At 50.8% G+C, this 27,135-nt stretch overlaps 1 protein-coding gene across 2 annotated transcripts in view; it reads right to left on the bottom strand.

Annotated features, from left to right (window-relative positions):
• LGR6 (leucine rich repeat containing G protein-coupled receptor 6) overlaps positions 1-26,186 on the bottom strand; it is a 135,116-nt gene extending 108,930 nt beyond the window's left edge. The window contains exons 1-2 of one of the 2 annotated variants that reach the window (XM_027665768.1): positions 26,099-26,186; positions 25,813-26,068 (exon numbers count right to left, since the gene is read on the bottom strand). In XM_027665768.1, the coding sequence (XP_027521569.1) occupies positions 25,813-26,068; positions 26,099-26,156 (314 nt within the window). In that variant the 5' untranslated portion in view covers positions 26,157-26,186. Of the gene's footprint in view, positions 1-25,812 lie in introns of both variants that reach the window. The other variant, XM_027665767.1, reaches the window with a different exon arrangement.
• Between the last annotated feature and the right edge of the window lie 949 nt (positions 26,187-27,135).

Raw genomic sequence — 27,135 nt, 5'->3', positions numbered from 1 at the left:
CCACAAAGTGGTGTTTGAACCCAGCCTTCTGTGGTGAGTGATGAGTGATGGAGGGCAGTGGGAGGAACCTCAATCTCAGCAGGCTCCACAGGTGCTCTGCTGATTTCTATTTCTGAGCCAGCTGTGCCCATCTATTATCTTTAGCTGTTGTTGCTCATTAGCCACAAATCAAAGGTCAGGGTCCTCTGAGTGGTCCCCACATTGCTCCTGGCAGTTAGCAGGGCTGGATCAAGCTGCTTTTGATGGGTGCTTTTGTGAAGTGGGGCTGGGACTGTGCCACAGCCTCTCCATCCACCAGTGCCCCAGCAGAATTATAGAATCACAGAACCACAGACTGGCTTGGGTTGGAATGGACCTTAAAGCTCCAACCCCCTGCCATAGGCAGGGAGACCTTCTGCTGGACCAGGTTGCTCAGAGTTACATCCAGCCTGGCCTTGAACACTTCCAGGGATGGGGCAGCCACAACTTCCCTGGGCAATCTGTGCCAGGGCCTCACCATCCTCACAGTAAAGAATTTTTTCCTAACATCTAATCAAATCTACTCTCTGTCAGTGTAAAGCCATTCCCCCTTGTCCTGTCACTCCAGGTCCTTGTAAATAGTCTCTCTGTGTCTTCCTTGTAGGCTCCCTTCAGGTACTTGAAGATCTCAATGAGGTCATGCCAAAGGCTCCTTTTCTCCAGGCTGAACAACTAATATTTCCTTTGCCAAATACGCTTGTAGAGTGACACTTTGAGACTGGGCAAATCAGCATCAGGTTTTCCAATTATTTGTGGAGGCAAAGGCTGCAAAACTCTGAAAATACTAAAATGCTCAGTTTCACAAAGACTCTCAGAATACATCATTCTTCATGCAAACTGACACAGTTAAACAGATTGAATTGTTTGAAAGCAGTTCAGACAAAACACTGTCTTCAACTAAGAACACATGCTCCTGGCTTCTCAACTTGTGAGAACAATTGGAATATATTCTTCTAGGATTTTTTTTCCTGTTTCCTACAGTTTGTCTTTCTCCATCTACAAAGACCACCAGCCAGGAATCAGAAAGGACCTGGTGAAAGGCCAGTTAATCTGATCTGCAGGTCCAAGCAGGTGCCTCCCTGGTTTAGTGTCACTGGGAAGGAAAATATGGGTTTGTTTGACCAAACCAAGTGCTTCGACTGGGCATTGGAGGATGCCAGTCAATTCATCATGATTCAACTTTCCCAGTGGAAACTTGAGATGTCCTGGCAAACACCACTATGTTCTGAAGGAAATATTCAATTTGAGGACAAAAGCTCATTTTTCCATTGAAAAAAAAAACAAAACAAACCAAAACCAGAAACTTCCCTCTCCCATTGAGCAGCTCTTCTGCAGAACTCCTCTGGAAAAAATGTCCCAGAAGCTGCTTGTTTTGGAGCCAGATTTTCAGAAGAGTTCAGCTTCCTTGTAAGAACCTCAGCACAGTCTGGATTTCATAAGGAAGCAGCACCAGCAGTACCTGTCAAGAGTGGGTCCGTTTTTGAGCACCCCAGCACCAGATATACTGAGCACTTAAAAATCAACCCGGACAGAGATCCTTCAGAGAATTCATCTGGGGTTTTCTGGCTCAGGATGGAACGGGAGGAAGGGAGCAGAAGACATGGCTCCTGTGAAGTTATTGATATTTTGACAAGGCAGACAAGTCAGGGAAGTGGTAGTAGAAGTCGACATATGTACTCTGTGTCTTTATCATGATGGGGCCAGTGACCCATGCTTTTATCATCATTACACTTACATCAATTTCATATTTCAGTTATATTCACTTTTACAATAATTTCACTGTCAGTTCACAAATGGTGAGACACAGCAGGCTTGAAAACTCCTTCTGAAGTTGAATCTTTCCACAAAAGTGTTTCACGGCGTGGGAATTGCTCAGAGCAGCAGCAGGAGGAAAAGCCTGGCAAAATGAACATTTTCCTAGCTCCTGAGTCAAAAGCATCTGAAACTGGCTGGGGCAGTAAAGCAGGACCTGCTGGAGCCAGCAAGGGAAGCAGAGATTCGAGGCCAGTGCAAGGAACTGATTTGTGGATACTATATAGAATAACATCTGCTTTCTCTCTCTTCTGCCATCTCTTTTCTAAGCTCTGGGTCCTGAACCTGTGGGATATGTATTTCCCTGCAGATCAGAAAGAGGGTAGTCACCACCTCTGGTCATCCCTTTTGACTTCAGTGGACCTACCACATAGTTTTATAGACCAGATCTGGTGCAGCTTCCCTGCCATCCCTGAACACCTGCCTTGTTGATCACCCTGAGGACCAAGCTGATACAATCATCAATCTGCCTGCACTGCCTCCATGAACTCTATCTCACATGGTCATAACATCTATGCAGGCCACTGCTGTGTGCTGTGTGCTGCACAGGTAGCAGTTTGTCCCTGGGTTTCTCAAAACTGAGTTTTCCCTGATCTGTTCTCCTGGCAAAGCTCTGTCATCTGGCAAAGGCACAGATTTCGGTGATACTCTCCCAGGCATTGGTCCCTCCTGCCTTCTGCTCTCAAAATGCTCATTGATCCTTCTTTCATTCCCTTTCTCTTGACCAGTTACCAACCCACATCAACTGAATTCCTTAAAGAGATTTTGATGGGGGCTCATTTTGGAGACTCTCAACAACTAATGTCTGTTGGGTCAGGTGCCTGTTGGCACCTTCAATGAATGTTTTTCTCTTCTCAGACCCTCCTCTTCTTATCTCCTACCACATTTACCCTTTATAATTTAATCTATTAATTCTGTTCCTTACTTCTACCTTCACTCCATCTGATGGGCTTAAGGGTCTGTGATTCCTTGGATTGCCCTGGAAGGCTTTTCAAAAGCTGGTGTTGCATTTGTCCCTTTGCATTTTTCAGACAGCAGAACTGGTTTAAGCAGTGGGCTAAGCAGGATGATTAGTAGGTCAGCAGTCTCAAATTTGGATGCCTTTAGAAGCTGTGTGAGTATCATCTGACAATTTTTGTTATTTGCCTTATCCATTTGTTCTGAGATTTGTCCACATTAAGAATGGCTTTGAGGGAAGCACCCACAGCCTGTTCTCAAGGAACAACAAAGAAAATGACTTAATTTTATGGTGATGGCCTTGTGTTTGAGCAGCTCTTCCCACCTCTGCCACCTTTTGGCCTGTTGGATTGTCTGCTTCTTCTGTGTTGGAAATATTATTAATAGCTGCAGTTACATTACAAAATTAATTGGCTATTAAACATTGTCTGACTCATTCATCCAATTTCCCAATCATGTGAAGGGGGACAGAGGACTGGGTCCCCTTGCGCAATCCCGAAACTCATAAAGCCCTTTGGAATAAGGGAATAACATTATTTATTTCTGATTTTTGTCTCCATCAGTATGTCATCAGAAGGTATGTCGTTATCTCAGGAGGAATGTCACTGGCATTACCCCAGCCTGGGTGAATGAGACAACAGGTCCTTGTTATGCCAAAACAAGGCTTGGCCACGGAGACACAAAACCGCTCCCTTCCACCCTCCCTCTGGGCAGGTGACCACAGTGGCCTGGGAGCCAAATCTGGGTTCCTTTATCCGCTGTCAGACCAGCATGAAAGCACTTGGAGAACAGCTCTGAAAGCCAGCCAGAGGGGTTGCACTTCCCTCAGCTTCGCCACCAGCACCCCTACATTCTCTTTGTGTGCCAGTAGGATGGTTTATTTCCATCATACATCAAGGTTTTGGAAATCAGGTAAGAGCTGTGAGAAAAGAGAGCATTACTCTTGATCTCAAAAATTAGATTGTAGATTATGTCTTTACAGAACTGCAACTCAGAGACATCTGAAGTTTGGCAAGAGAACCCTCAGAAGATAAAACTAGAACGATCTTTTGGACTAGAGACAGACACTTGGAGTATTTGGTGATGCCCTTTGGCCTATGTAATGCTGCAGTTACCTTGCAAAGTGTTTAATTATGTTTTTTAGAAATTTACTAGATTCCTTTATAATATGTTCTTGGACAACAGCACTGTTCTTTTCACAGGACATGAACCAACCTGAGCAGCTTGTAAAATCAGTCCCAGAGTACTTGGGTTGTCACAAACTCATATGCCAAATTAGAGAGGTAAAATTCTGAAAGGTCTTCCATTAAATCCCTGGGCTGCTTCACCTCCCCAGAGGCAATGGAAATGAACCCTGAGAAATCACAGACTTGGCCACGCCAAAGTCAGTTACTAGGTTTCAGTGCTTTCTTAGCTTCATTAGCTTTTATCATCAATTAATTAAAGACTTCACCAAATGATCTTCCCATTTATGGACTTATTAAAGAGGGGGATGTTTGAATTTCACCACCTCGGTTTAGAGGCCTATGATGTACATGTCTACATCTGAGCAAGACTCTGGATTTCCTTTATTGCTGCATGAGGAGAAACCAGTCCTTTTACTGTGTGATTCAGCCTGTTTTAGGTGTGCATTTTAGGTGGAGATAAATCATGTCCTGGTTGCTGAGGAAACATGGGATGATTTTGAACAGGTTTTTGTAATTGTCCCATTCAAAATACCCACAGGCCCTTCCCATCAGGTCATTGTGAAACCAGCTGTTTCTCACCGTGCTGGTGGAGTAGTGGTAGCTCAGGTAAAGACCTTTCAACCACAGCTTCCTCCCTACACAAGCTATTTTAGGTGATGACAGTAGCTGAATTCAAGACAATTAGCTGCAATTGATGAGCTACCTGCAGCAGAGCCACTCTTGCCCAGCCAGGATGGGAACACTGAGGAGGACAAAGCACCATGACAGCAAAACTCAACTGCTGTTAACTCACTTAATTTCCTGATTATCATCTTTCATTTCACCATCTTGCATTCTTGCATGTTGGAAAGAGGTAGAAAGCAGGCTTTGGATTTAAACCAGCTCTAGTCTGGAGTCCTGGAGATCAGATTTAAAACCATTTGGAGTTTGTCATGTTTAGGTCCTGTTTAGGTCCCACGGCCACATGGAAGATGATTTTGCCCTACTCATGGCTCTTAATCTTCAACCAAAGCAAGGTACCTGTGCAACATGTTCTTAATGTCTTCATAATGGACTTGGATGAAGGAACTGAAGGTATAACAAGGTAAGTTCCTTGGCAATGCTACATTGGGAGGAGCTATTGACTCCCTTGAGGACAAAGAGGACCTACAGAGAGACTTAGACAAATGGGAGGGCTGGACAATGACAGAATTAAAGAATAATTTGGGTATGAAGAGACCTCACAGGTCTACTGGGATTTCTAACTGAAAGCCTCAGATTTCATCTATGCTTTGGAAAGAACTTATCTTATTGGGAACAAAAAGAGTTATTCACTGCTGTGTGTTCACTTTAAGGTAATGGATAAATAAAGAAACTAAACTAAACTCTGGGATGACAGCTTGGCTTGTACTGTTTGAGTGACCGGGTGTACTTCATCCTGCTTGCCATAATAGTCCTCCATTCATTTATCTGTACAACTGTCTGGACTGGCAGGTTGAGGTCTATCAATTATTTCACTCACAGTAAATTACAAAAGACCAGATTTCTCACCCAGGCCAGACTATTCCTTCCGTACCTGTCTGTGTTCAGAAGGGTTTACAGTCCCTTCTGAAAATATCAAAGGAAGTCTTTAAAGCCCAGCCAGATTTTCATTGTTGGGAGTCTCCAACTCCATCAAAAGAAGAGACAGTCTAGACAAAACACCTACAAACTTCACTCCCATCTAAAAATGTAACGCTGTTTTTGTGGGGAACCTTTCACAATTTCTGCCCAGATCCACCCAATAAATTACATCTTTGCTGCTTTGAGTTCTTCCTCTGTTTCATGAATCTCCACGAAGACATACTTGAAAAAGCACTCCCCTCCCTCTAATCGAGGCTGGTGACCCTCCAGAGTGTCAAATCCAAGAAATATTGGATTATGAGGGAACACATAAGGCAGCATTTCTTTGCTTTGGGAGTTATGCAGATTGGAGAACTTCTGGAATGCCACTGACAATCTCATGGAAATTTGCCATCTGTCAGGCAATAAGAAATCCAGGCCACACCAGGATAGACAGGAAAGGTGCCTCTGTGGAAGCTCTATGTCCTGGGGAACCCCTCGCCAATAATGTCATACCTACATGATGGATGGTCATCCCAAAATCTTCCTACACTCAGCTGCCAACAGCTCCTCAAAACTCTGCCTATGCATCCCTCAGTGACACCTGATTTGAGCTCTAATCCAGCCTTTTCCTATCCCATAGACCTTATTTCTGTCTGGAAAAATACCTCTGTTTCTGTCTTGTTCTGGTTTCATCAGTTGCTCCAGTGAAGACCCACAGCACAGCCTCTGAGTGGGTTCTTGTAGGCTTTTGTCCCTTTGCAGGTTCTTGTAAGGATGACAGACTAGCAACATCTAAAACACCTGTAAAGGAGGAAGGTGACCTGCCAGCTGCATACATGAGAGTCTCTAGCAAAGCCAGTCCTTGGCCATGCCTTCCTGAAGACAGGCACGGGCCACCTCTGTCTGAGCCATGAGTTCCTGCACATGGACTGAATGAAAGCAGAGGGTGGGCACATTCTGCCCCAAGCCCTGGCATTCCCCAGGCAGCCAGGCTCTGTGGTCAGAGTGCAACACAAACAACAGAGGTAAGTCCCACAGATAAAATCCCATCTGAGGAGTAGCTCTGACACAATCACAGTCCACTGAGGAAATCACGGCAGTGACTCAGTCTGTTGTCTCTGGGATAAATCTGGATGAGATGGGCAGTGAGGTAGGAACACAGTGTTAAAGCAGATCCTCCCAATCTTAGGCTGCCAAAAGTACCCTCATCCCTGTGGTTGACAGGTCTCTAGTGTCCATGCTGGAGGGTTTGCATCTCTCTCAACAGAGAACAAGTGAGACAGGCAATTCCCTGACGGGATGGGTGGAAGTGGCATGAGAGCAGAACTCCCTTTCCACCAGATGCACACTGTTAATAGGTGGCCTTGCTCTGTCCTAGGCACGGTGCCCTCCAGGCAGAGAAAAGAAAACTGTTCCTGAGGCACCATAGCACCCTGCTATGATCAGAGGTTGTTGATCTGCTTTCCCTCTGGAAAACCCTACTGCAGCCCCACAGGCTGGTGCATCCACCAGCTCACCCAGGTCTGTCCATCTCTGGCTGCCAGTGCTGACCCTGGGACAGAGCTTACCTCCACCCCACCCATCCTGGAACCTGCTCCCAGACAGGTGCAAAAGACAACTTATTTAAACTGAGGAAACTCACAGGCAGCATTAAATCACTGAGAATTTTGAGGGGGAAACAGAAGCTTTTGACAGCAGGACTCGGTTTGAGTGCTCACACTTGGAGGAAGTTTGAAAGCTCATGTTTTGATGTCCCTGCTGGTTCCTGTGGTGTGGACAGTGAAGTGACCCTCAAGCACAGTGTTTTCAATTCCACTTTTTTTGACAGATGTGATTCAGTGCTAATCCACTTGGCTGCTTTACCTGGAAACTGGTGAATGCAGAAGATTGAGAAGCAGGTAATTTCCAAAAACTTAGAGAGCAGTACCTGGAACTATTAAATCACCAAAGATGATGCAGACGAGATGGGTTCATCTATATAGGTCAGTCCCCACATTCTTGAAGTAGCAGCAGAGCCATAGGAATGTAGAGCCTGCACACACCACTGATAATGAATTGTTCCATTGTGACTTGTAATGGGAAAGTTCACTAATTACAAGGAGCTTTAAAGGGGGTTTACCCTGGCAATGCTGAAGACCTTATGGGCAGGCCCAGCGCTCCCTGGTGCTCTCCTGGATTGGGAAATCCTGAGCAGAGCTTATGCAAACTCCCCACCTCTGGCTGCCATGTGCTGGACCAATGCCTGAGTGCTCAGCACTGGCTTTACCCAGCTCCTTGTGGTGCTGGTGGCATGAGCAGCAGATGGGCCTTCTCCTCTGCCCCTCCTCTGGTCCTGCTTGAGGGCAAAAGGTGTGGGGCAGCAAGGGGGGGCAGAGGAGGGTGAGAGGCAGGACTCCAGGGTGAGGCAGTCTGTGCCCAACCCATACTCTGAATGGAAAAGGGAATAGGACCTCCTTACTGGGGCTCTAGTGATGTGTCCTCATAATGCTGGTCTGGGTTTCCAGAGTCCTGGCCATCTTTTATACAGTGCCTGTGGGACACTGCCACACATACAGCCAGTAAGAGGGGACCTGCAGGGGATCTGAGCTGGACAGAGCTGCCAAGGACCCTCCCTACTGCAGGATCAGGCTGCTCCTGCTGTTCATTCCTCCCACAGCTCCAGGTAGGGAACTGACCTGAATGTTCCTCATGAATGAGAGAGGACGCCCTTCAGCCTCTTTTGCTCCCAGTTTTTGCTCCCAGCTCCCTGGCAGCTGCAGAATGTCAGAATATTTGCAGCGGGTGCTGCTCCAGTGGAAAGCCCTGAGTGGCAGCTCTGCTCCCTCCCTTCAATATGGATTGATGATGGGATGACCCCAGAATCTGTGGCCTGGGCTCCTAGGAGAAAGGCAGTGAAGTGTGTGGGCCATGTCTGGAAATCAGATGCCCTGTGGGTGATTCAGTGGCACTCCCTCTGCTCATGCACCAAAGGATCACCTGTCCTGTCCAGACAAGTCGCACCAGTGTGAGCAGCAGCTAAAAGCCAACAATATTCCAAAATGACAATATCTGAGAGCCCAGAGAAGCCAGGATCCACCTGTGGGAAACAGCCCTTTCTCAGGGAACATCTGGGGGGCACCGCTGAAGGAATTCCATGGGCACAGCAAAACACCTTTACTGGCACAGAGAAGGCCATCGAGGACCATGGCAGGCTGCAGGATGATGAAGGTTACACCTTCTCCAGCCCCACCACTCCAAAGTCCACAAGGGCAAACTGTTGTATGCCAAGTGGGTAAGTCCCCATAGCACCTGGCCAAGGGGAGGTCAAATGCCAGGTACACACCACCTCCACCACTGCTGGCTGAGACAAGGAGAGAGTGCACTCTGATGTATCCTGCACCTTCTGTCCCCAGGAGGTCCTGCTATGCTGGTCACAGGGTAAAGATTCCTGAGGTCATCAGTCAGCCCTGACCTCCACAGAGGCTCCTTTCCCAACGGCTTGGGATCTGTGTTTGAGGAGGATGTTGAGCAGTTGGCTTCCCTGCTCCCTGTTCTCTGAGTGGGCGTATGGCATTTCTAACAGCTCTGCAGGGCAGGACCAGCCCTGATTCTCCTCTGGGGAAGGGCTTCTAACAGAGAAGTGTGGCTCTCAAGGTGACCTGTCAGGTAGGACTGTCATGGTCTGATCCTCCATCAGGCCCAGCTGTGACAAGGCTTAGCCCTGCTGCTCTAAACATATGCTGTCTGTGTCTGCTTGAGATTTGTGGCACCTCCAGAGTCTAACAGGAATGTCAGTGCTGCTCCAGGACAAAACCAGGTCTCCTCTCAGGTCTGCTTGATCTAGAATCATGGAATCATTTAGTTTGGAATAGCCTTCTAAGATCATTGACTCCAACCACTGGTGTCAAGGCCACCACTAAAGCATGTCCCCAAGAGCCACATGCTCACATCTTCTGAACACTTCCAGAGATGGTGACTCCACCACTTCCTGTGTCCAGCGGGACCAGGGGAGTGATTCTTCCCCTGTACTCAGTGCTGGTGAGGCACAGCTGGAATATTGTGTCCAGCTCTGGGCCCTCAGTTCAGGAAGGACATTGAGGGGCTGGAGCAGGTCCAGAGAAGAGCAACAAGGCTGGGGAAGGGACTTGAGCACAGGTCCTATGAGGAGAGGCTGAGGGAGCTGGGGCTGTTCAGCCTGGAGAAGAGGAGGCTCAGGGGAGACCTCCTCACTCTCTACAACTCTCTGACAGGAGGTTGTAGCCAGGTGGGGGTTGGTCTCTTTTCCCAGGCAATCAGCAGCAGGACAAGAGGGCTCGGTCTTAAGCTGTGCCAGGGGAGGTTTAGGTTGGATAGTAGGAAGAAATTTTTTACAGAGAGAGTAATCAGCCATTGGAATGGGCTGCCCAGGAAGGTGGTAGATTCACCATCCCTGGAGGTTTTTAAGATGAGACTGGATGTGGCACTTAGTGCCACAGTCTGGTAACCACAGCAAGGTGGGATCAAGGGTTGGACCAAGGGTTGGACTTGATGATCTTGGAGGTCTTTTCCAACCCAGCTGATTCTATGAGTCTATGAATCTGTGATGTCTTCTTTTTCTTGGACTGTAGCACAATGACCCCTAAGGAACCACTCGACCAGCGTGGCCTGCTTTCCCTGTGGGACAACCTCATCAACCTCTGTTAAGTCCCTAAGCCTGCAAAGAAAAGCCCAGGACACAGCCAGAGGGAGAGACTCTGCTCCCCATCTGTTTCATCAGGTAATATTTCCTGCTCCTGCAGTCTCACAGATAGTCATGGGCTTAATTAATTGAGTTTCTCCCCTAATTTTTTGCCCTCTGTCACCATGACTTTATCAGCCAGCACCATTCTGAACTGTGGTTTATCCTTCCTCTCTGAGCTGAATCTTACTGTGGAGCGAAGCACAAGCCAAGACAGCTCCATAAATACTGTTCCCATCCACACATAGCCCGGACCCCGGGCCAGAGGCACCATTCTGCATCTCCTTGGAGGTAACAGAAATAGTCCCTGGAGAAGGGACTGTGTTGGGTGACAGAGATGGATAAACTGCTGGGATCCCAGAGGATCACTGCCTGGAGATATTTGACTCCTCTTGCTGGAAACTGTAATGAACAAGGAGCAAAAAACAACAGTTGTTGACACTCTCAAGCAGAGAATAGCATTTTTATCAGAACTGAAAATTGCTGGTGGTTTCCAGCAATTTTTGGCTGATAATTATCTGCGTTCAGAACAACAATTTCCCAAAAAGAAACATTATGGCTGAAAGCTTTTGAAAAACGCCTTTTGGACTTCTGGCCTTTTCATGAGGAAATTTCAAAGACAGCAACCGTGAGATCTCAGCCAGCAGGAACTGAGAATCCAACCCAAAGGATCCATCCTGGTTGTGGGCACACATGGCAGACAGGATCTTTTCATTCCTTTTCTCTCCTGACGCAGCCCATGCGGGGAGACTTCCCTTGTGGTACCAACACTGACAATCCAGTCATTTCTGAACACTTTCCCAGGGAGCTGCTGATCCTGCCAGCATCCTCCCTACCCTAAACCAGAAAAGCCTGGGTCTCTGTGGCCAGCAAGCATCCAAGCCCTGCCTCCTAAAACAGTGAGTGATTTATAGACGAAGAGTCTCTGAGCATTTGCGACAGCAGAGGAGGAGAGCTGCTCCGTGCAGTTGGCTGGAACTCAGAGCCCAAGGTAGAGGATGAATACCAGCTGCATTCCTCACCATGTTCACTGCCTTCTAAGGGCAATGAGGTGCCTGCAGGGATTTGGGCTGAGATGCTCTCCAGCCAAACCTGGCGATGGCCTGGCAGGGAGCTGGGAGCTCCTCTAGTGGGACAGGCTGTGTTTCAGAGATGCTGAGGGTTGGCTCATCTCAGACTGATGTCTGCTACCCTGAGGAGCGAGAGTGTTTCTGTTAACTGCAGCAGACTCTATGGTGTCACCAGAAGCCACGAGACATCAGAGCATGACAGCTCTTGCCTCGTCTCATCCTTCGGTGGGTGGTCGCCATGCACCAAGAAAAGCCTTTCTTCTGCTGTCAAGTGGGTAACAAGAGTCTTCCTGTCTCCAGCACGCACTGCTGCCCCAGGTCCTGGCCACGCAGTTCACTCTGAAGGGTGGTGAGTCACCATTGCTCCTGACTCTGCTGGGGAAAACTCCACTTATCAGTGCAATTGGGAAAGAGAGGGGTAGGGCTGGGGAGCTGAACCCTCCTGCCAGGAGCCAGATCTCTGTTATGGGAGTTTAGCAATGGAAAAGCTGTGGATTGACCTGACTCATTCCCCCCCATCTCCCAGCATAAGCTCTGTGACGCCTTTGGTTCAGGTAGAAGGGGAAACCTGGTATTCTGCAGAGCCTGTGACACAGGAGAAAATCCCCATGGGATTGTCCTGGGGAGTCCCACTCCAGCACCTGGCTTCACTTACAGCCCCCCTTGCTAATGAAATGTGAGTGCAGGACCAACAACATGAGGCTGATGGTAAAAGCTGTGCAGAGCCAGAGAGTGAGTGAGGATCAAAGCTGGTCTCTGATTTCTCCATGCTCTGGATCCAGGCTGCTCTGGGAGAGATGTGATTGGAAGGAGGATGAATAGCACAGGATTCTGGATCTGGCCCCATCTCTGCTGGAGTGCAGGAGCACCAACACTCATGAGCTCTCTCTGGTGCCCAGTGACACTGGGAGCTTGCTCCAGTTTCCATTCCAGCCTCTGAGCCCTGCTAGGACACCAATTCCCAAACTTCTCCTACCGTATGCCTCAAGCACCAGGGACTTATTTTGTGATGGCTACAGAGTAACCGGGGTGTCTCATAAAGAATGGTGAAAATGTCTGATCTCACTTTTTCTGTCAAAACTACTCTGGAATAGCTCCTGCTGGAGACACCCTCCCAAAGGTCAGAGCTACTTGGATTTGAGAATCGTGCCTGCATGCAGGACTTCTCCCATCAAACCCCAGAGCTGTCAGTGCAGCAGAGCCAGCCGGCTCCACTTCCCCTGTGTAGACAAAACCTCATTCCAAGCTGAAATTTCCTTAAGACACATCTTGTATTTCAGGATCTTTTGGTGCTACTTTCATCTCCAATCCACATATTGCAGCCCTATAATAATAATAATAGCAATAATAATAGTAATAATAATAGTAATAATCATAGCAATAATGATAATACCTTTTGTATGTACATAGCACCTTTCATCCAAGGATCTAAGTCACAATTACAGCCCCACACATTCCTGTACATTACAGCCCTATAATTCTAAGACTGTTCAAGTATCCAGACTTCAAAGGGAATGTGGATTTCCCCTCCAGCCCAGTCATGGTGCCCAACATGCTGGAGACGTTTCAAAGGTGTTTCAAAGGTGCCTTGGCAGTAGCCAGAGGTAGTCAGAAGAGCCAGAGGAGCTCTCTGAAGCTAAAAGGAGTCTTCATGGATTCTTTCCTCCCCCCTCCCAGCCACTCTCTACTCTCCCTGGGAAGTCAGCACAGCCCTGGGATCAGGATGATGCTCCCATGAGACAGCTGTGTCTGTACAGTAGGAGGTGAAAAGAAAGAAAGTGTTGAAAGGAAAAGTGACAGCACAAGCTCAGCTGGGTGACTGTAACTGCCCAGCTCAGGCAGAACCCACAGTGTTTTGGTGGAAAGTAAATTCACAGAAAAATTGTGCTCCACTGAAAAAACCTGGGGGAGGGGGGGGAGATGGTGGAACTTTTAATTGTAAGATTTTTTTTTTTTTTTAAGAGGGTTTAAAGATTTTAAAGGGACTCAAAAAGGAAAGTACTCTTCTTTGGGTCAAAGTAAAATGTTTCAGGAATACCGAGAGCAAACATGTTTTGGTCTGGTTCAGTTTTAATTGCCTGGGAAACCTGAAAAAAAACCACTATTCATTTAACCCAAGACAATCTTTTCCCTCCTTTTTAGGTTCAGCAAAGAGCTGAACCAGCTGTTATTTACCCCCATCCATTCAGGAAGAAGTACCCTGAAAGCAAGGGAGCTTCCTACAGAAAACAGAATTAGGGTTTACAGCCCCTATGGCCAAGCTGACATGTACCAGCTGGGTTCACTTCCTCCATGGAGTTCTCCAGCACTGCCCACGAGCTTTACTGAGCTGCTGGATGTGGCTGTGAGGAGTGTTTTGGTAGCTGCTCTGACTTGTGGCTGCTCCGTGAGCGAGGAGTGATGAGGTCAGTGGACATGAAAGACAGGCACCAAATCTGAGAGTTCAGTGCTGCTTTTCTTCATGTGGTGGATGAACAAATGGAAAGCTCGAGAATTTTTTTTAATGAACTTTTCAAAGGTATTTTAGCTCGAGAGGTCCAGACATGTGACTGGAAAGTGCAGAGAGTCTCCAGCTCTTCCACAGCACTGGTTTGATCAGTTGGTCTCAAAGCACATTGGGAAGGGTTTATAAGTAGTGCTTTTAAGACAGGGAGACCGAGGCACAGGAAAAGGAGAGGGCTTGTTTGGGGTGAACCATAGGGCTGGGATGGAGCTAGAAATCAGTCTCAGTCCTTTGTATCTCCCATCTATCCCATACAAGGGAGTCAAAGCTTGTGGAACACCGGTCTGTTCCCCGAAGTCTGAGTCTTTGTGTCCCTCCACCCTGGAGAAACCCCTTCCTCAAAGCATCTGTGAGATGGTCAGTGAAAAGTCAGCCCCTGGAAGAGGAGTGGGTCCACCCCATGGTATCACCAGTTGAGCCAGAGCACCTGGTGTAGGAGCAGGGCAGTTTTCACAGCGTGTGCGAGCTCACCTCAGACACACCACACTAACCAGCATGGGCTGCAACACGTTTCCTCTCCCCATTCTTCAATAAATCACGGCTTCCAGCATTCATGCTTTTGTCACTAATAAATCTTGTGCTGTCTTACACCACATGAAAGCACAACAATACCTAAACTGACAGGCACTTCCCTGCACAGGACGCAGCTGCAAACACAACCTGCAGCACAGGAACCTGCTGCTTGGCCCTGAGCTGAAGAGAAGTTACAGGCAGCATGTATGGGAAGGCTGCCCCATGCTCCATAAAGCCCCATGTGCTGTTTCCAGAGCACATGTAAAACCACTCTGTGCAACAGGCACCTCGTTAATCTGTGGAACTCATCGCCCCAGGGAATTAGTGCAGCAGCACAAACCTCACCTGCACCTATAATCGAGGTCCTGTCTTGGTTGTGATGCCTCTGGTTCTGCCAGTGCAGCACAGCTGACCCTAAAGGTACATCTCTGTCCTTTGGTATGTCCTTCCAGTTTTGGGGCAGGGCCTTGGGACAATATCTGGGACAACAGTTTGGGATGATGTCTGACCACTCCCATGCCCCTGTGTACAGGGAGAAGAAAGCCTTAGAGTGCAGCTCTGTGGGTTTGCACCTCATTCTTCCCTTGGAAGCCACGAGCTGAGCAGCACAGAAGCCCTGGTTCATGCCCATAGCCAAGATGACTCAGAGTTCTGCCTGGGGAATCACTGAGTGGAACAAGTCCAGAGGAGGCTTCTAAGCTGATCACAGGACTGGAGCACCTCTGCTCTGGAGCCAGGCTGGGAGAGCTGGGGGTGTTCAGCCTGGAGAAGAGAAGGTTCCCAGGAGACCTTAAAGCTCCTTCCAGTGCCTAAAGGGACTCCAGGAGAGCTGGAGAGGGATTTTGGACAAGGGTCTGGAGTGACGGGACAAGGGAGAATGGCTTCCTACTGCCAGAGGGCAGGGTTAGATGGGATATTGGGAAGAAATTCTTCTCTGTGAGGGTGGTGAGGCCCTGGCACAGGTTGCCCAGAAAAGCTGTGGCTGCCCCATCCCTGGAAGTGTTCAAAGACACTTCCACTGGTGCAGAATCAGGGATAAAGCAGAACTGCAAAGATTGTTCCCTGCAACAATTTTTTTCATGTGTTCTCTGGGAAAGAGAGAAGATGAATTTCTATCTAAAAGTGAAAATGCCTTTCCTGCAGGTTTCATGCAAAGATGAACATTTGCTTTACTAAGGTTTATAAATGTCCACAATTGCAAATTCTCTTGAAGTTGCAAGATGCAATTATACCCAGAGCCATCCCCACATCAGATAACATCCTTGAGAAGGTGACTTGTGCCTTCAGATGCTGCAAGTCCCTGAGATCCCCGATGCTCCCTAGCAGCCCCCATGCTTGCATCCCTCTGGTCTCCCACCTCATACCTGGCAGAGGAGACCACATTTCTGCTCCCTTTTCACCCCTGTGGTTCCCACCATGGCACACCTGATGGGATGACACACAGTGCTTGGGCTTCACCTTCCCTTTGAACAAAGGTAATGTCCCTAATTGGTGCCCCAGGGCGATGTTCAGTACTGGAAACCATCCTGTCTCCCCAGGGTCTCTTTGTAGTGGGACCTGTGGCTGCTCACAAGAAGACACAGCAGGTCCCTTGAGTGGGTCCTGCCCTTACAGGCATGTCTGACTCGCTCCCCTCCCTTGGGGGCTGCTTTTCATTTCCAAATCATTCAAAGAGGTTTAAATAGCTACAGGAAGGCGTGCAAACAAGGCAAAGGGAGACAGAGAGCTGTGGATAGCTCAGGAGACTCCTCTGTCATCCATGGAGGGGAGGAGACTGGGAGCTGCCCTCCTTCATCACAGCCAGCAAAGCCTACACTGGTGGATCTGGGAAAGGTTTTGCTTTACCCCTTCCTGGATCCTTGATGCATCCCTTGATGCTTCCCTGTGTCCTCCCCTTGCTGCCCATTCCAGCACAGCTCCTGCCTCCACACGGCTGGCTCTGTTTTGACTTGACTGCAACACGATGCTTGTGCTTGGTCCTGCTCTTCCTCGTGAAGGCTGCTCCTGATCTCTTTTCTGCTCCTACTAAACTTCTCCAAGATTCCGGTCTCTCCCCAGCCCTGGCAGTCCTCCGCTACCCCCTCCCGCCGCTTTTCAGAGCACTGCTGCTGTGATCCCTCTCCTGGCCTCTGCTCCTCTTTCTCCCCCGGCTCCTTGTCATCCAGGAAAGACTCTCGCACCTGAGAACCGACCGAGCTCCTGCAAAGGAGGATCTGGGGAGCAGCGTGTTCCACCGGAGCGGAGGCATTTTGGCACCCCGGCTGAAGTGTCTGGTCTCCCAGGCAACAGCAGCCACTGATTGCCCTGCTGCTGGCAGAGGATGCTCCCTCCGCCCCCGAGAGGGGTGACAGGGGACCCTCAGCCCCCACTGCAGTGAGCTGGGAAGGGCTGCGCTCCCCTTTCCCTCCCCCACGCTCCTGCTGCTCCCTGACCCAGGCAGGTGCAGAAGGGGAGAGGCATTTGCAGCCCCATGGCTGCCTTTTGGCACCAGAGCCTCTGCCAGAATCAAAGAGCTTTTCAAAGCAAACCTTAAACTCCTTTAATCGCCAGCGAGAGCTCCTCCCACACAGATCTAAGGGCCATGAGCTCAAGTGTTTTCGTTGCCCCGGGCAGATTTATGAGCTTATTCTTCAAGAAAGGGAGGGAGAGAGGGGAGGCTGTGGCATATTGCTTAGCCTGGGGGGCGGGCAGGGAGGATGGGGGGGAGGAAGGCGTTTGCGGTGGAAGGACGGTGCAGAACGCCGGGCACGATGGAGAGGCAAAGCGGGATCGGGTCGAGCGAGGACCAGCCGCGGCTGGAGCCCAGGACATGTGGCCGGCAGCTCCCTCCATCTCTCCCAGCCGGGCTCCGGGCACGGCGGTGCCAGCTGGAAGGAAGCACATGGACACGGAGGGGACCAGGAGCGGAGCATCCCTCAAAGCACCGCTGCTCCCCTCCGGTCCCAGCGAGGCTGCCCCGGGGGCAGTTTGCAGAGGGAAGGAGGAGGGAGGAGGCTTGCTGGCAGTCCCAACACCGCTGTCCATCTCACAGCACAGCCCCAGTCCCGTTTAGCTCTAAGCACCCCTGTGCTGCCTCCTCTCTGTGCTCCTCATCCCGCAGACCTGCTCCAGTCCCGCCCGGTGTGCAGCAGGCACAGCAAAGCTCTGCCTGCTCCCTCTCCTGCAGAGTGACCCAGGCACCCGGGCTTTGGGATGGGGCAGATCCTTCGTCTCCCCTCCTGCATCTCCCTTCCTGCAGCCCAGGAGTTGGACTCGATGATCCTTATGCTCCCTTCCAGTTCAGGACATTCCATGATTCTTTGGCCTGACAAGTGCCCCACTAAAATCAGACATTTGCTCTCATCCAGCGCCCCAGACACCTGTTGCCACTTCCCAACAACCCTGCAAAAGATGCCTCTTTCCTGTTGAACTGAGATCTTGGGGAGGTGTCAGCCATGACCCGTGGTACTGAAGCCACAGCCCTCTCCCTCCCCTAGTCACCTGCAGCACCACTTTTTGTGTCTGGAAGCACTTGAGGGATGCAACCTTTGTTCATGGACCAGTTCCCCCCAGAGAGGAGGCATCCAGTGAATCCCAACAGTACCCAGGCAGGGAAAAAAACACCCAAGTAAGTGAACACTGCTGGTCCCAAAGTGGTTCTACGTCATGACATCAAGAGGTGAAAGGGAGCAGAGCCTATGGCAGAGAAGGGGGCTGGCAGGTGGTGTGGCAGGAGGAGATAGGAAGAGCTGCCATGAACCTCACTGGAAATTCAGAGGCATCTGAACTTCCTTTTCCTTGAACCCAAAAAAAAAGAGCCAACATGTCCATATGTAGTACAGAACAAAAAAACCCCAAAACACAACAACTGTTTTAAAAAAATGCTTTGGTTTGGAAGTTTTGGAGTCCCACAATGTGAATATTAAATGCTTATAGAGAAATGTAACACCAGCAGGTGAAAATATGTAAATGGAAACTTTTTTTTAGGACACCATGAAGTGAAAACATTGAAATAATCTCTCTTGATTCAACTTGTTGCTACATTTCTACCACTCACAGTCCCATGAACACTGATCCATTTTCATTAAGCTTTTTCTTTTCAACGGAATGAGATGTTGCTTGGAAAACCATCTCACCAAACATGATCTTTAGGCAGCTCTAGGACTGACCTCACTGTCAAGGCAGGCTGAGAGATCTGGGGCTGATCAGCCTGGAGAAGAGAAGGCTCTGGGGAGACCTCAGAGCCCCTTCCAGTGCCTAAAGGAGGCTTATAAAAAAGGAGAGTGACTTTTTACACGGACAGATTGTGAGACAAGACAAGGGGGAATGGCTTCCCAGTGAGAGAGGGCAGGGTTAGATTATATCTTAGTAAGAAATTCTTGGCTGTGAGGGTGGGGAGGCCCTGGCACAGGTTGCCCAAAGAAACTGTGGCTACCCCATCCCTGGAAGTGTCCAAGGCCAGGTTGGACAGGGCTTGGAGCAACCTGGGCTAGTGGAAGGTGTCCCTGCCCATGGCAGGGGGTGGAATGAGATGGGCTTTAAGTCCCTTCCAACCCAAATGATTCCATGGTTCTATGATTAACGATCCTGCAATTTTGGCTTTGCTCAGAGCACTCCTACCCACCCCTCACTCTCATTCCCCCTGGACTACTTTGTCTCCTTGCTGAGGGGTTCAGCATGTTTCTGCTGCTCTGCCCTGAGCCTCAAGCCCAGCCACAGCACCACACAGCACCTGCAGCATCATCTTCCTCACTGCAGGGATGAAGGTCTTCTGAGTAATGCTGTGGGCCAAGGGACCAGGACATTTCAGCTCTCAGCTGGGGTGAGAGCTCAGCATTGCCCAGGAGATACAAAAGGCCCTTTGGAAGCACTTGCTCAGGAGCTGTGGTGTTTCCATAGAATCATAGAATAGATTGGGTTGGAAAAGACCTCCAAGATCATCAAGTCCAACCTCTGATCCAACTCCAATTACTATATAATGGCACTAAGGGCCACATCCAATCTCTTCTTAAAAACCTCCAGGGATGGTGAATCCACCACCTCTCTGGGTAGGCCGTTCCAATGCCTGATAACCCTCTCTGTAAAGAATTTCTTCCTAACATCTAACCTAAACCTCCCCTGGCAGAGCTTGAGCCCATGTCCCCTTGTCCTATTGTTGGTTGCCTGGGAGAAGAGACCAACCCCCACCTGGCTATAACCTCCCTTCAGGTAGCTGAAGAGAGTGATGAGGTCGCCTCTAAGCCTTCTCCTCTCCAGACTAAACAACCCCAGCTCCCTCAGCCTCTCCTCACAGGACTTGTGCTCAAGTCCTATGTGCTCCATGTTGCTTTTTAGTTTCTCTCACAAGTCACTCTCAAGCTGTGCCTGATCCCAAATCTTCTCTGTTTGGTTTTCTCCTCCTTTGAGGCTGGGGAGCACAGGGGTAGGAGTTACTTTGCTTCTGGTTAGTGTTTATCTGTCTGCTCCAGAGGGAAACACCAGCCAGTCTGTGTCAGACTCAGTGCCAGCAGCTCTCCCTGAAACCTGGGGCTCGGGCAGGTCTTGGTTTGGACCAGCCCATTCAGATATTCCTAAGTGTTGGCATTATTAAAGCTGGGAGATGCTCTCCCAGGAGACCTTCACAGCAACATGCCACCAAAAATCCAGTGTCAGCCACAGCAGGCCCTGAGGTGGTAACTGGGGTTTGAACCCAGGTGTCATGACTTTAAAATCCTGCTGGCAAGGCTGCAATAAGGATGCAGAGCACACCTGTGTCTGTGGGAAGTGCCTATATGGAGTCAGCAGCTCTGCAGGTGGACTTTGTAGGGTCCTTTTGGAGGAAATCAAATCCCTGAAAGTGGGAAACTCTTGTTATCCCTGATATTTTAGGGTGGGAAAAAAAAGTTCCCCAAAGCTGGTAAATGGTGAACATAAACCTGTGAATCCACTGCTGTGTGCAGAGCCTGGCTCTTCAAGTGCCTCTCACCAGCTGTGTCTCCCTCATCCAGGACCCCAAGCTCATAAAGGTTTCCCCTTCCAGGCATGCTGGGCATTTCCAAGGATGAGACCGTGGACTTCTGACTGTATAGGGCAGGAGTGGCACTTCCCACTGGTCTTCCAGCAGGAAAGAAGGTCAAGCAGAGAGCAGCCCTTAGTGTGTCAGACTGGCCAGCTGACAGTAGTAGTATTTGGTAGTCCTGAGCTCTATCATGGCTTGAGAACTGGAAGGGTCTGGGAGCTCTTTGGGGTGACACTGCATCTTTGTGGTGTGTTTGGATGGGTCCTGGTGCAACACGGGGGCTCCTGTGGTGACAATGGCATAAGGAAGAGGCTGTGGATGGGCCCTGGCACTGGGCAAGCATCAGTCACAGGATGGTGACTCACAGGTCTGTGCCAAGTCACCTGGGGCAGGAGAGCAGCAATGGCCCCAGGAGGGACTTCATTTACACTTGGCATTGGGATTTTGTGCTCTCTGCGGTTTTGGCTGCTTCCTCTTTCTCCTCAGTGTGTGTGACTGTCCCAAAGGCACACAGAGGTCCCTGTCAGCCCTTCAGGAGACCATAGCTCCTTGCCAGCCCCCTGGAAGTCTAGTCACCCTCCCCAGAGCTGCCCTCCTGCCCAGGCTTCTACAAACCAGCTATAAGTCCTTTCCCTCCCCTGGTGTCCCAACTCCTCTGTCAGCTCTTGGGGTGCTTTCCATCTTAGGGGACTGTGGTGGAGGCTGCAGAGGGGCAGATGTGGGCAGATGGGGAGAGATCTGGGCTGAGGAGAGCTGCCTTCAGCACTTTTTGACTTGTTCCAGGCACCAGCTGCAGCTCTGTACTCAGCCTCCAAACCTGCTGTCTCACCTACCTGGAGCTGTGTGGGTCTTTAGAAAATGCAAATATCAAGAAAGAGGCATCCTTCCCTTGCTCTGCCCTGAGCTGGATGCAGCACTGTGTGACCTGGCTCTGCCCAGCCTCATGTCAAAGCATCCCTGTCTCCTGCGAATCCCTGTCATGGATCCTCATGGCACCTGATCCCAGAGGGTAGCTCAGAGGACGCAGTGGATAATGCAGGGTGCCAGACTCCCAGCAGGATGCTAAATTCCAGGCAGTGTCTCCAAATGTCTCTGCAAAGTGAGAACAGCCCTGAAGGCTCCTGGTCCCATTCACCTCAAAGGAAACAGTCTGGGGAATGAGAAGCTTTCTGCCTGGGAAGCCTCATGAGATGCCTGGTGATATCTGGGAGCAGCCAGGATCTGCTGCTTTTCCCTCCCCCAAATCCTGCTGTAACAGCAGCAGCCTGACAGCCTTATCACCTGAGTCATGTCCCAGGTCTCTGCTGGCTTCCCAGGACAGAGACCTGGAGACATTAAATATTAGGAAAAATACTTCCCGTGAGGATAGTAAAAAATAGGAAAAGGGTGATGGAATCTTATAGATACTCAAAACCCTACTGGACAAAACCCTGACCAGCCTCACCACCTAGACCTGTTTTGAGTGTGGATCAGAGACCTCCAGAGGTGTTTCCAGCCTAAGATATCCGGGGAATCCTTCCCGTACCTCCCCATGTACCCTTGCTGGGGGTCAGGCACTGCAAGGTGTGTGGCATCTACACTATCCCTGTGCAGGGTGTGTGCTGCCTGGCCAGCTGACTTCAATATGTGGCCATGGTGCTACTGCTGTTGCCTTTCCATCCCTGGGTGTCCTCTGCTGAGACAGGCTCTCCACTTCTTTCCTGCCAGCAATGGTTGGACAGGCCACTGCATCCCTAGGAGGAGCCTGGCAGGCATTAGCAAGCATGGAGTCATTTTTTTGATGAAAGAGGAGGAGCCTCAGCAGACTGAGAGCATCCCTTCACCTCCAGTATTGCCACCTGCTCCCTTAGCAGGGGCTGGTAGCCAGATGTATGGGGGAGAGAGGGGTCAGGGTGCCATCCTGGGGCAAAGGGCTGCACTGAGCACCTGCACCCGACCAAGGGCATCTTCCTGGTGACAGCCATGGGGACAGCTGGGGACCAAACTGCCCCAGACCATGCAATGCAGCACTTTCACACCCCGAGGAATCTGAGGTGGGGCTGCTCCCCCAGGTCCCATGCAGGGTGTGCAGTGGTGCCAGGGATCACAGCTGAGATAGCACTTTGAGAACCAAGCAGCTGTTCCCATTTTCCTGTCCTCCTCCGAACCGCTTTGTGCACTCTCCTCTCTGCTACAGAGGAATCTTCCCCTTTGCAGCTCCCCTCTCCTGCACACCCAGCTTGTTGCTGTCTGTCCAGGGAACCTCCAGCAGCTCCAGCCACCTCTACTGCAGCCCCAGATCAACTCTCTGACACACGTTGCTGGCTGTGGGTGACAGAGATGTGGTATGTGACACAAGGCTGTCAGGACTCACTGGCACATCAGCTGAAGGCGAAATCTGCTCTCTGAACAGCTCAACTCTCTTGGGTTGATGGAGGGTAGCTGAATAGCAACTGAATAGCTGACCTTTAGTGCTCTGTGGCTGCTCTCTAAGGCCAGGTTAAGACACAGTTTACCCTGCAAACATGTCATGCACTGAGAAGCCCCTGTGTGATGAGCCAGGCAGGATGGTGAGTGCTGCTCCAAGAGAAATGGGCTGTCAGGGCTAGCAGGGGACCTGAAGGAGCTCAGGCTGCCTGCAGGAGCAATGCAGGGACCTGTCACCCAATGTGACAGTCCCTAGGCTCTCTCCAGGACTGCCACAAGACACCAGCATGTCTCAGTCCCTACTGGAGAGGTGCCCATGGAAAGAGGTGACACTTCTGTCCCATCTCCTTGACCACAGCTGCAAGCCCACCAGCGATTGAAAACACTTCGTTCTGGATGGGTGGGATCAGGGTTCAAGTTCAGGGAGGTGCAGGAGTGAGCAAGGACAGGATTCCTGGAGATAGAGGCATGGCAGAGGCACTGCATGGTCAGGATGAGGCATGAACACCAGCTCGTTAGTGGTGAGGCAGCATCTAGTCAGAGGTGATTACAAGGATCCTTTATTTTGCTCCCGAGGAAGTCCTGCTCTCCACAGTGCCAGCGACTTGCTTAGAAATCAGAGCATGGAGCAAAGGAGCTGGAAATTTTTGGGAGCAGCTGCCCACCAGCTCTCTGCTCCTGCTGCCATTCCAGGGCTCGCTCTTCAGCACTCGCAGCTCTCCAAAGCAATCCAGCATTTCTTTACATATCTGAATGTATGGATTTTAAACATGGATATCCAAGAAAAGCTTAGATCTCTCTCCAATACTTTCTACTCAATTTATGCTGATTTGCTTTGACAAACTACCCCTGGCTGCACTCTTGTACCTGAGAAGCTAACCTCACATGACTCGCTGGAAGCAGTGACAGAAACAGGAAGAAACCCCAGCCCTCCAGTCCTCCACCAGTAATTCCCAGTTCATCGGGCCTTTCCCGATGAACTGTTTGGTCTCTTACTGGTGGGGTTTAACACAGAAGCACCAAACGGGCTGGTTTTCCCCAAGGAGGGAGGGAGGACTGCGGATGCTCCAACACCCCCCGGGCTTGCCCCGGAGGGACCCCCCGGGCGGGGTGTGCGGGTGGGATGGGGCAGGGGGGGCTCTGCCCCTGCAAAGGGCCGTCACTGCCGCCACCGTGTGAGCGCCGTCGGGGGACCGACCCACGGGGAGCGCGGGGACGGGACCGACCCACGGGGAAAGTGCGGGGACGGGACCGTGATCTTTGCTATCCGTGGGAGACAGCGGAGTCACGGGTGGGGGAGAAACCCTCGGGGGAGAGCGGAGCCACGGCCAGTGCAGCCCACGGGAAAGAGCAGGGCTGGTGCAGCCCCACGCGGGGCCGCGGCCGAGGGACCCGACACGCTCCCAAAGGGACGGGTGCCCCAGGGCTGTGCCGAGAACCCGGTCCCAGCGGAATCCAGCGCTCTCTGCCAGCGGCCACACCGGGCCAGGAGCATCTCACAGCATCCACCCGCCCCGCGGGTCCCAGCCCAAGGGGCATCTCTGCGGAGCTGACACGCGGCGTGTTCTCAGCGGAGTGGGAGCCACGGGTGCCCCGTCCTGTGATACCTGAGAGGGTGGAGTGGGTGCCTGACAGGGCTGCCCCTTGTCCCGGCAGTAGCATCAGCGCTGCAACACTCTGCAGCCTCCCGTGCTGGCAGCCTACGTGCTCCAGTGGCTTTTCACTCGTGAGCAGCCGGCTCCAAACCGAGCCCCAGGGATAACTCTGTGCAGGTCGTACCTCGCGTAAAAAGTGGTTCCCTCTCCCAGGAGAAACACAACTTGCATTAGACATTTCTCTCGTCTTTCATGCTTTCCAGGGAGAATCATCTTTTTCTATTTCTCTCCCGGTTAACCCAGTACAGCTCTGGCCATCCACAAGCTGGCACAAGACTGCTCCTCAGACAAGTGGGATGAGCAGACAAGCCCTTACCCAGCTGTGGCAGCTTCCACCTGGCTTTGCAAAGCCCTTCCTGCATGGGTTTGGGTGCTTTGTTTTGACAGCTGAGCACCTGCATCTCAGGACAATCCAGGGACACCAGAAAACCAGCAACACGGTCTGTATGGCACCCCTGGACACAAGTTCCCTCCCAGCACGATGAACACAACACGAACATCCCCAGCACTGTCTGGGGACCACTGGTGGTCCTTGATGACTGTGGTACACATGCCTTCCCTTGGCAGCACCCATGCTGCATTCCGAGCTGGGAGAGCCATGGCCCTTACCAGCCTGTCTGCAGCACAGCTGGAGCTGCAGCACTTTCTGCACACAAACCCAGGAAGCATCTTCCCCAGGGTAACTTGTCTCCCTGAGAGAGAGAGATGCTTCCTCCCCTGGTTAAACCCTGAGATTTTTCCATGGTCAGTCATCAGGATCCTCAGTCATGACCAGCCTGATGGCACCACCAAGACCACTTCTGGGGCTAGAAATGAACCCACCAGTCCGTGTGGTCAATTAACCCTTGGGGGTATTAACATCAGAAAGGCTGTTAAACATTCACATAATCAAGAATTTTTAATTAACTAAATAATCAAAACACAACACCTACCAAACCCCCACACCTCTTACAAGACTTTAATATTCATTTTGAAGGGGCAACTCAGACACTGCTGGTGGCCAGCTCAACCCAAACCCCCCAAAGCCTTGAGTTATCGCAGCTATTGAAATGTTTGACAGAAGGATCCCAGAGCAGTTTGCACTAATTGCTGTGTAAAAATACTCCATTATGTGCTCAGACAATCAGAATCGACCCAGCAAATCAGCTGCCCTGATCCGCTGCAATCAGGGAGCAAAGCATGCAGAACATCGCAGTATAAACAGCGCTCGCGGAGGGGCGCAGGAGGAGGGGGGGGCTTGGCAGGTCCTGCCCGAGGAGCTGCCTCTTTTTTGTTGTTGTTGTTGTTGTTGTTATTTTGCTTGGTTTCTAATTTCCACAGGAAATTTAATTTCGGGAAAATGTGGCACAAACTTCCAAGCCGGAGGAAAGCTGCGGCTGACGGAGGGGTCCCGGGGAAAGCAATTGCAAAAGAAGCAGCAAGGGCTGTACTTACAGGTAAGCGGTGAGAGGGCTCAGGTTGGCGGGGACCTCCGAAAGCCCCAGCTCGGAGCAATCCAGCGAGAGCATGATGCCATCCTCTTCGCAGTGGCACTGGGGCGGGCAGGAGGGCGCAGCACCTTGCTGCACAGGCACTGTCTGGCAGCGGGCAGAGGAGGCCAAGAGAATGCCCCAGAAGAAAAGTCTGTCCATCCTCGCCTTGGCTGGTGCCGCCGGCCGGCTCCGGCCCCGGGGCTCGGCGGGGCTCGGGGGAGCGGTCCCGCAGCCTGGCACGCAGCGGGCAGGGTATCTCCTCCAGGTCGGAGTGTGGTAAGGATGCAGCCAGGGAAGGAAAGGCATTGTTGAATGATCCTGGTTATTGGGTTTCAAGGGCTGGGCAGGGGCGTGAGACACTTCAATGGGAGGAGTTAAACTTTCTACTCTTTCCCTCTCTCTCTCTCTCTCTCTGCGCCTTAGAGCTGGCAGGAATTTCATTCAAAGGGAAGAAAGGGGGGGAAAAAAAAAAGAAAAAAAAAAGAAACCTCAACAAATAAAGACCTGTTCATAGCTCCGGGACCCAGGCTTGTTTTGTAACCATGTTTTTGTGAGATAGCAGGGCAGGGGAAGGCAGAGCTGGCTCCGGCAGGGCAGAGGAGTATAACTAGGGAGGTAGAAGTACCCAACCAGCACTTCAAGGGCTCCAGACTTTGGGACGCTGAAATATAACCCCAGATAAAGGACTCTGTGTCTGTGCTGGCTGTCAAGCCCAGCTACGACTGGAAAGTCAGGGTGCAGCTGGGGAGAAGGGAGCTCAGAGCTCAGGATGAGCTGTTCGCTGGGAGCAATGGTGCCCAGGGCTGTCCGTCTGTCTGTCCTGAGCTCTGATCCTCACTCTCCAGCAGCCCTGTTGCTGTCCCCTTGCAGCAGGCAGGGGGATGGAGCAGCAGTGTGGTGGTGCAGAGCTCAGTGGTGGAACGCTGTGCTCTTGATACAGTTTTGCCCAGATCAAGGACACATGTGAGCTGTGTTCGCAGGAGCTGCCCAGCTGATGCCCAGAGCAGGGGGTTGGGTTGCTCCAAGAGCTCTTTCTAACCCTGGGTAAAGTGGTCAGAGGCCAAAGCAGAGGAATAGCCCATTGCCTGGGAGCTTGAAGCCACACCATCTGGAGCTGTGTCATGGTCTGGCTTATCTGGCTTAGTCCAACCCAGCCCAGGCCCTCGTGGTGTCCTGAAACACGTGGGATGTGCATCAGAACAGGATTTCTTGCTGCTTGTGTGTCAAGGAGTTCTAGGGCAGCAGAAACACCTGCTTAGCAAAGAGAGCTGAATCTGCAGCGGGA

Source organism: Corapipo altera, unplaced genomic scaffold (assembly GCF_003945725.1).
Source record: "Corapipo altera isolate COAL_440 unplaced genomic scaffold, ASM394572v1 202, whole genome shotgun sequence".
Taxonomy (NCBI): Eukaryota; Metazoa; Chordata; class Aves; order Passeriformes; family Pipridae; genus Corapipo; species Corapipo altera.
This window is presented reverse-complemented; position numbering and strand designations above follow the sequence as displayed.